The 10401-nt window shown below is 31.2% G+C and overlaps 1 protein-coding gene across 1 annotated transcript in view; it reads right to left on the reverse strand.

Annotated features, from left to right (window-relative positions):
• Positions 1 to 10401, reverse strand: part of LOC103271679 (syntaxin-binding protein 5-like) — a gene marked incomplete at its 5' end in the record, with an annotated part of 83995 nt that overhangs the window by 32755 nt on the left and 40839 nt on the right. The window contains one exon of the mRNA XM_008069167.1: positions 6945 to 7008. Coding sequence (XP_008067358.1) covers positions 6945 to 7008 — 64 coding nt within the window. The remainder of the gene's footprint in view (positions 1 to 6944; positions 7009 to 10401) is intronic.

Genomic DNA, 10401 nt, shown 5'->3' on the forward strand with positions numbered 1-10401 from the left:
GAATATCACATGTTTTCACTCATATAATGGACCTTGAACATCCAATGTAATACTATAAGATAATGACTGACGGTACTGGGAAACTATGGGGGGAGGGGGATGGGATTAACAGTAGCAAATATCTGTCGGGTGATGGGAAAACACCTCTTATCAACAGGGTTCCTGAATGAAACGTAATTGTACACCTAACCCTTAACTGTACCCCACAAAACCATAATAAAAAATACTGATTGAAAAAAAAATGGTAGACTACCAAAACAAACACAATACATTCATTTTGACACTCTTATCTTCCTGATCCTTCTTTAATACTATACCAAAAGACTCTGATATCTCTATTTACTATATGTCTTTGTTGCATTCAGGCTTCAAAGAGTCATTCCAGTAAATTGCTAGGACTAGATGCAAGTATCCTTGCCAAAGCATTAAATCTCAAATCATGGGTGAGTATCCTTGAGTAAATAAACTCTCCCATACGCAGCACTCAAGTTCAAATCCTTAAAAACCACTCAAATACATTCCCTTGGTGAATGACATAGTCAGATGCTCAGTTTCTTTGGTGGGTATTCTACTTCTTTCATGTCTAGTCTATTTCTTCCTGAAGGAAGTCTAATGCTTCTATGTCAGGCTATGCTGAGATCTGAGATTTTATTCTAGTTATTTACCTGAGGTAATGATATTGGAAGTGGTCTTGTGAGGATAAATATTGTTATGCAAGGAAAGTTCCTCAGGTGAGATGTTATACAGTTTCCCAAAAAAGGGAAACTACACTCTTCCAGAAATGGTGAAAGAGGTACTTCTGTTGGCCAGAAGGGTTTGGAAAAATTAGGGGAAGGTTACAATATACTCAGGCTTATCTATATAAATTTCTCCATTCAAGGCATGGTCGTTGAGTAGTGTTCCCAAAAATTCATGCCCACACAGAACCTCAGAATGTGAGCTTATTTAAAAATAGAATCTTTGCAGATATAATTAGGTAAGGATTTCAAGTAAAAAATCATCCTAGATTTAGAGTAGGCCCTAAATCCAATGACTAGTATCCTTATAAAAAGAGGAAGGTCACAGACACATAGAGAAGAAGGTCATGTGAAAATTGAAAATGAAGGCAGAGATTGGAGCTACATTTTCACAAGTCAAGGAACATCAGGAGCCACCTGAGCTGAAAAAGGCAAGGAAGAATTTCCTCTTGAGCCTTCAGAGGAAGCATACAGCCCAATCAACACCTTGATTTCAGATTTCTAGCTTTAGAACTGGGAAAAAAAAAACTGCTCTTGTTTTAAGTCATTCAGTTTGTGGTAATTTGTTATGGCAGTCAAAGGAAACTAATATACTAGGTGTTACGATCACACTCTTTCCTTATCAGAGCTCTAACTTTAACAAATGAGATTTACCAAAGTTATGGATTTGGTCTCCTTATAAACAGATCCTGGGTCTATTTTTAGAACAGCTCCTTTAAAGCCGCCTTAGAGGGTCTCTGGGATTCAGTAAATTAGTTATTAATCTTCTGAGATGATGTAGGAAGAATAAAGGACTCCCAAAGATCGCTATATCCTAATCCTTGGAACCTATACATATGTTCCTCATAAGACAAAAAAAAAGTCTTTTCAGATGTAATTAACGGTTGAATTAGAGAAGATGAGATTATCCTGGATTATTCAGGTGGGCCCAATATAATCACATGAGTTCTTAAGAGTAGAGAACCTTTCCCAGCTGAGGTGAAACAGAGACACAATTAAGAAAGAAGAGTCATAGAGATGCTACAGTGTTGGATTTGAAGATGGAGAAAGGAAGCTACAAGCGAAGGAATGTTTGCAGTCTCTGAAAAAGGCAGGCAATCAGATTCTCTTCCAGAGTTACTAGAAAGAAACACAACCCTGTCAATACCTTAATTTTAGCCCAGTAAAACTTGGGTTGAACTTCTGGCCTACAGAGCTGCAAGATAATATATTTTTGTTGTTTTAAGCACTACATTTGTGATCATTTATTTCAACAATAGAAACCGAATACACAGCATCCTTAAAGGAAACTATTTTATTCCATCATCATTATAATTATCGTTGTCCTGAATCATTTAAGCACCATGTGTAGTTGATATCCCATTTTTTATCTTTTCAGCAGCTCCTCACCCCAATTAATCACAGAAGAACGTTGGTCAGGTAATTCTGATGTCACTGCAAGACAGAATTTAATACCACTCCACTTGTCACCTTCAACAGATTCTTTGACTATAGACAATTCAACTTCAAAATCCCATTCTGATGGTTTAAAATCTAGAACAGGGGTCAGCAAACTTTTTATGTAAAGGCCCAGATGATAAATATTTTAGGTTTTGCAGGCCATGTCGTCTGTCTGCCACAACTGTTCAGCTTTGCTCTTATAGCAAGAAAACAGCCATAGACCATATGTTAATAAATAAGCATGGCTATGTTCCAATAAAACATTTTACAAAAACAGGCAACAGGCCAGATTTGGCTCATGAACTATAGTTTCCGATCCCTTATCTAGAACAATTGTAATAACTATTATGTTAACTAGGGGTCTGTAGTGAAAAAAGCTTAAGGCAAGACTTAAGAGCTAATATTTAATAGAGAAGTACAATCTCAGGGTTGTAATAATAATGAAAGAGTGAAGTAAAGCAAAGATGTAAAAGATGATATCACACAAATCACTATTTTATGGAGAGAAGCAGAAGAGACACAACTAGGACACAATTCAGCAGGTGTATTGGTATGGACTTGCAGGATAACTCAAAATAGCCAATCATAGAGAGGAATGGAGAAAGACTTTCTTTTCTCTTGTCTAATACTGGTCAAGGGTTTTCTCCTTGAGATGTTGATATCCCTTAACTTCAAAGTTGTGTCATTTGACCCCTTTAGCATCTGTTAGAGAAGTCAGATAAAATGCCTTATGTTGTGACACATCTTCTGAATTCAGAATTAATGAAAGGAATCAGAGACTCTGTATATAGTTAGTCAACTTCAGTACTACATGAAGTTGTAGCACTACATGAAATTGATTCTGTCAAACCTGGGGTAAAGGAAGCAGCCAAGGATTTGGGAGCCAAGGATTTAAGAGAATTCAACGAGATACTATACCCGATACAGAACTCAATACTATACCCAATACAGGCTAGTTTTCTCAGTTCAAGAGCACCCTATTTTATTTGATAGACTAATGTGCAGTTTCTTTATAAACACACACTATATATATATATATGTATATATATGTATATATACATATATATATATACAGCAGGAATCCAATGAAAATACTGATAAAATTGAATATATTAAAATTAAAACTTCTATATGACAAAAGACTACTGATGGAAAAAACGGATATACAAGAAGTAATGTGATTTATTCAAGATTATATGATAATAAGAAGTAGAGCCATAACTCAGACATAGTCTTCTGACTCTATGATTTTTGTCTTGATTCTATTCTAACCTTAGCCTTAGTAGTTTGTTCCTTCTTACATTTCACCAACAAGCTTCTAAGGGAAGCTTTCCCCTTCCAAGCTAAATTTATCCCAGAAATGCAAAAATGTTGAAAATTAGAAAATCTATTAACATGTTTCAACATATTAACAAATTAAGAAATAATCATTTAGATACAAGTAGAAAGCATTAAATAAAATTCAACACCATTCATAATTTAAAACACTTAGAATATTGTTATATAGGTGGAAACATTTTAATTTCATAGAAGCAATTGAAGATCTGCAATTAACATTTTTCTTAATGCTGAAGTCTTGGAGGCATTTCCTTTTGGGTTGAAAACAAAAGAAAGTTCCCACAAAAACCATCTATATTCAACACTGTACTGAGGTCTTCATCGACAAAACAAACGATTGCATAAATAAAAATAAATATTGGAAAGGAAGAAACAAAATGTTTCAATATTTGCTATGCTTTTATATATAGAATATTCTAGAGAACCTAAGGACAGCTATTAAAACCAAACATTCAGCAATATAGCTGAATACAAAATATTTTTTAAAAACCAATGATATTATATACCCAAAATAATTATGAAACTGATTTTAAGAAGAATAAGTCACAAGAACAATAAAATCTATAAGGTATTTAGACTTAAGCTAGCAAAAAACAGGTAAGACTTTTATGAAAAAGTTATAAAGATACATAAAAAGACATAAATGAAAGCCAAAGCAAATATATCATGTTCATAGATGGAACACACATTTCTTAAACATGTAAATTTTCTCTAAGTTTTACATTCTAATTTCAAACAAAATCTCAATTGATAATTACATAGAGCTTGATAAGCTGATCCTAAAATTTATATAGTAGAAATAGCCAAGATTACTTAGAAAAAGAAAAGGGACCAGTTTACCAGATATCAAGACATTTTGTAAGTTATTATAACTAATAAAGCATGTTATTAGCACAATATTTAGAAATAATGCAACAGAAGAGAAAGTCTAGAAGACTTACCCAAATATGGAAACTTGATATATGAGTGACGTGTCTTTACAAATCAGTGAAAAATGGATTGACTATCCAATAAATGAATTATTTATATGTACAAAATAAAAGTATAATTCTATATCTAACCAGCATAAAATAAATTACATATAAATTAAAATCTAATTGTGAAATGGAAATCCTGAAAACTGAGAGAAAAAAAGGATTGTAATTTCTCTCAGAAAGAGATTTACTGAGTAAGAAGCAAAAAAGCAGGAATCCAATGAAAATACTGATAAAATTGAATATATTAAAATTAAAACTTTTATATGACAAAAGACTACTGATGAAAAAAACGGATATACAAGAAGTAATGTGATTTAGTCAAGATTATATGATAATAAGAAGTAGAGCCATAACTCAGACATAGTTTTCTGATGCCAATATGCATATATAAGTATTTTGCATTCTTTTTAAGTTGTAATTACACAAACCCCAGTTAATATTTCTTTATAAACATTTGAATACCGTAGGAAAAATAACAATATCTTTTATTATTTTCCCCAATTCCAGCCTTTAGTTTCTTCCTCAGATTTGTATATAGCCTTTCAGGCTTTTATTCTTGGGCATTTGAGTATATAAGTACAAATGTAAAGGTATTGTTCAGTTGGTCTTATATCTTACTCTTCTGCAAGTTTTCTTTTAAAAATATGTCTTAAAGTAAGTTCCAAATCAACACAGAATTCCACAGCATAGATGTATTAGCATTAATTTATTTAATTTTCTATTAAAATACATTTGCATTCTTTTCAATATTTTGCCCCTTTAGTCATATAAATATTATAGATACTGAAATGAATTTTCTAGGTCATAATGAATTTTAAAAATAGATATATGCTTCAAATTTTGATAATGCTAAGTTGCCCATACTGTTATATAAACTTATATCTAGATGGCTATTTCACAGTGCCTTTCCAATTATTTAGTATTACTAAATTAATATTTTTAATTTTTAACATTTTTTCAGTCGCATGGTCAAAAATGGTATATTGCATGTCTCTGATTACTAGTGAGGCTGTTTCCTCCTTACTGCCAAACTATGCTCTAGAGGTAAGAGGCAACCATCTCTTCAACTCTTAAAATTACCTTTTCTAGTAGACTTTTTTCATATATCTAAATATATTTATAATATTTATATAGCTATCTCCTGATTTATTTGATAGATGTTACATATTGACTTCCTATTCAATTATAAGATGAGGACTTAGTATAAGCTCTTTTTATATATTATGCATGTTCATGTTACCTATCTCTTATCATGATAGTCTTGTTATGGCATATTACCTAAAATTGTAAAGTTTTGTCTAAGAGTGTCCATACATCACAGTAACAGTTCATATCCTACAAAGATTTTTGTATACTTTCTGACTTGTGATTTTAATGTTTATGTATTTTCTACGCCTGGAATTTATTCCTGTGAATGGTATAAGACAGTGGTCTTACTATTCTTTTCAAAATGAAAAATAAATTGTCCAATATCATTTATTCAATAGTTAATTATGTCCTGAAATATCTTCTCTAAAATATATAACACTCCCCCAAATGCATGAACCATTTGGGGAATATATATTTAGATCCATCGGTTTTCTTATATACTTCTGTACCAATATCACACTATATTTCTTTTTCAAAAATGTCTTGGCTATTCTAAAATATTTCATTTTCTGATAAATTTTAAAATCAGCTTGTGAATTATTTAAAAATAAATAAACTCTAATGATACCTGATTGGAATTACATTGCATTTATGAATTATTTATAGCTAACTTTGAATAAATTCAATGTTGTTTCATTGGGTGGGTTTGCTTTTCAGGTTCTATTTTTGTTAGGTTAATTCTGTGTTTATCCCTTAAAAACTGTAAACAAATAACCAAACCTATATGCTAAAACTTATAGTTTTCTATAGCACTTAGCAAAAATTACTCAGAGAAACATAGTATTTATTTTTAAAAACCCCTTTAGATTGTTTCATGTTTTCAACTTCGTTTCTTTATCATCAATGACATATTATAAAATAAGATAAATATAAATTATTTCTACAATCTGATAACATTTTATATATTAGTACAAATTTATAAAATCAAGATTAGCTAATGAATGTTATGTAAGATTGGTCATTTATCATTACCAAAACTAATAATAGAGGCAAATACTAATCATATTATTAGATTCAAGCACACAGAGCACTTGAAAATTAAAGTTGCTCTACATGTTACCTTCCTCAAAAGTCCAGAATTAAATATCAACTTTAGCTCTAGGTGAAAAAAAGGCTTAATTTGGGACCATGGTAAGCATGATTAATTAATTCATTGAATCATTTATTAATTCAACAAGTTTTAAATTTATATAACACAATGCTATAAGCTGTGTTAGATATTAGGTATAAAATAATAGTAAGAAACACCTTTTTTCAAGAATGAGGAAAACAAAAACAATAATAATGGTATCAAAATACTCACTTTTCCTTCATCTCTTGGGCTATCACTTAAATGTACAACTGGACCTGGATGAGTCTTGGTGGATCTGTTAAATCAATTCAAAACGGTAATTAAAAACCAAACATTAAAATACCTGTTTGAGACTGAAATAAAGAAATTAAGATTATACTGAAATAAACTTCCAATATTCTGGGGTTAAGAGATTTGCTTGAGTTTTTGGTTTTCTTTACTAACAACTTTTCTTTCTCCTACTAGCTCTGTGGAAGCACTTATAATTTTTTAAAATCAAGTTTGAACACAGAGATTACATAACAATTAGGTTCTTCATTATCTGATATGTTTATGCCAGATAAGAGCCTCTGAAATTTTTTAATTGAATTTTTATTTATACAAAAAAAGAATATTACAGCCACAGGGGTGATGTTGTAAACCTGTTTCAATCAAATTGTAAAATACATACCTTATTTAATATTTCATTTGATGTGAAATCTCTGATTTGTCGCTAAAGAAAAGTACAGTGGTACTTTTAATTTATTTTTAAAAAAACTTTACACTTGTGATAGCCATCTTACAGAAAAATGACACACTGGGAAAAGCTAGTTCATTGGTTATGTCTCATTTATCTGGTTATTTAATACAATAAATAACAAATAATTATGTGTCTTACAGCATATTGTTAAAGGAATACATGCTCTGTCAATCTGATTTTAAATTTATTCTACTCTGACATCTGGCATGCTTATTTTATAATTCCTAGTTTAACTTCTGCCATACTGAATATGCTTATGTCATTGTTAAATATGATATGACTTGATGGTAAAAAAGATTTATTATTGCACAATCTTCCACAGACTTTCTTCATGACCTAACTATTCCAGACTATCCCTTTTATGATCATATTGACATAGTTTGAGTCTACTTCTTAAGCACACATGAAAGGCATCAAAGATTCTGCACAAAACAAGAATAGGATTTAAATCTTAGAAACTATTTGGTATCAGAGAAAAATGACAAATTAATTCTAAAGTACTCTGATACTGACTCCTCAGAGTGACCCAAAGGAATAAACACAGATTTATTAGATATTGATTAATGTTATTAGTGAACGCATCCTAAATAATTTAATCTAAAATGGAAATAGTAGCACTGACCCTACTAAATAATTGTAAAGGTTAGAAATAACATGCATAAGGCTCCTAATAAAATGGCAAAACATAATACACATATAAAAAATAGCATGTGTTATGATTGTTGTATAAATTGAAAATCAGAGTTACTATCTGCATTCTAGAATATATGCAGGAAGAAAAGAAATTAAACAAGACTTCAAAAAAAGTTTACAGAGCTTTCTGCACTTCTTTCTACATTTATATGTAACATAACCTCTATACATAAATGAAGTGTTCTATAAAAGTATAAATGTCTCTAATAAGGAACAATGACCTTAAAGGAGCCTTCAGACACTAGTAATAACTAACAAACTTCAAACTTCTCTTTGTCGCTTCAGTATGATTATACCAACTTTTACTAAAATGGAAATATGAACTGTTTCACATAAAGTATTCCATATTTTAAAAAACAACAAACCCTTGAACTAAACAAAGTTAAATACTTTTTTGTTCTCCTACAGAACTTCTTAGAACCGGTACTATGCAAACAAGCACTGCAAACCTTCAGTATTTTACAAAATTCTTGGTCCTTTTAGTCCTTCACATTGATTATATTAAGGAAATCACTTAAATATATCTTAGGAAACACTAGTTAGATCATATGCAAGACTCTCCCATTTAGTTCAGAAAATAATCTAAACTCTAGTTCAGAAAATAATCTAGCATTAAACTTCTGTTATTTGTAGTGACTTTTTAAGACTACAGAAAAAATATTATTTGTACAAACAGAAGACATCAAAAGTTAAGATGAAAAAACTTTCACGTTATTTCACTGCCTAGAGTTAACGAATACTAACATTTTGGTATATTTCTTCTGACTTTTCCCCTAACATTAAACATCTAAAATCCACAATGCACTCCTGGCAAAATTTATGGTCATGAGAAATTGACCTAAAAAAAAAAAAAAAAAAAAAAGGCATCTGTGTACCCTGGATTCTGAAAATTACACAAAAATTACTTTAGATAGAATTATCAATGAACTTAAATTTATGTATTAGCCACCTAAACATGCCCAGCAATTCTACTTATCACTATTTCTCTTTCTCCTATTCACCACAGTAGGTTTCTTGATAGTTTCCATTGTGGACTCTTCATTACTTTCCCATATCTAAAACATTGGTATTCCTTAGTATTCTGTCCTAGACAACCATCTAGTTCCATATAAAATGTTGTCATAAATTCAAAAGCCTACAGGAGCCAGGCAGATATTGCCAATGAATCAAATAGGTTGAATAAGAACTGTGCCAAACTAAATACCACATTATTCACCTACAAAAGGAAAGTTGCTACTCAATTTAGTCGATTACTGCCATGCAGGAATGCTAGACTAGAATTGTTTCATCATAAACAACTCCTTTCATGAAAAGCTGGAAATTCAAGTTTTTATTTTTGTTCTGCCATTGTTAAACATTAGAAATGAATAATTCAGAGCATGTTTCAATACCCTAATGGTCAAACAATTATAATTGGTTCAATGGCTACTAGTTTGCTACCTCTTCTCTACATGCTCTTTACTCACAATTTTATCTATTTTCATGGTTTCCATAACTATGTAAATTCTGATCTCTCTCATTATCTTTGGATACATATATCCCACCACCTACCATTCTCCCATACCAACTTCATTTGTATGCCTTATAAACACATACAACTTAACCTACCTAAAACTGAACTCATTATTTTACTCCTAACCAACTCAATCTTCTGCACTTTCACTAAAGGCACCATTATATGTAGTGGCTCAAGTCAAACACTAGGATCACTTATAATATTTCCCTATTATTCTTGCCTCTTCAATCTTCAAAATATTTATTTAATAAATCATCTATCTCCATCCCTACAACCACCATCATAATTGTTTCCAAGAATAGAGTCTTTCTTCTTTCAAATTATTTTTCCATACCTGCATTGAAGTCTTCCTAAAACATAAATTTGATCAAGGCAAATCTCTGCTTAAAACCCTTCAAAATCTAGCTCCCTATTGGCCTTAGCTAAAGTTGAAACTTCTCACATTGGCTTACAAGATATCATATTATAACCTGATTGCCTCCCAGTTTTATTTCTTGCCATCTTCTCCCCTAGCCATTCCAAACAACTAAAAACTACAGTACTTAAAATTTCTGAGCATAGACCCAGAAAAATGTGTTCCAGGTTCCAAATAACAAATATATATATTTTGAAAACACAAACTATTTATCATTTGGGGAACTGCCTACAATTACAATTAGAATAATTCACTAGCCGGGCTCGGTGGCTCAGCCTGTAATCCCATGCCTTTGGGAGGCTGAGGTGAGTGGACTGCCTGAGCC

This window comes from Carlito syrichta, unplaced genomic scaffold (assembly GCF_000164805.1).
Source record: "Carlito syrichta isolate Samal-C Ts95f unplaced genomic scaffold, Tarsius_syrichta-2.0.1 Scaffold311840, whole genome shotgun sequence".
Taxonomy (NCBI): Eukaryota; Metazoa; Chordata; class Mammalia; order Primates; family Tarsiidae; genus Carlito; species Carlito syrichta.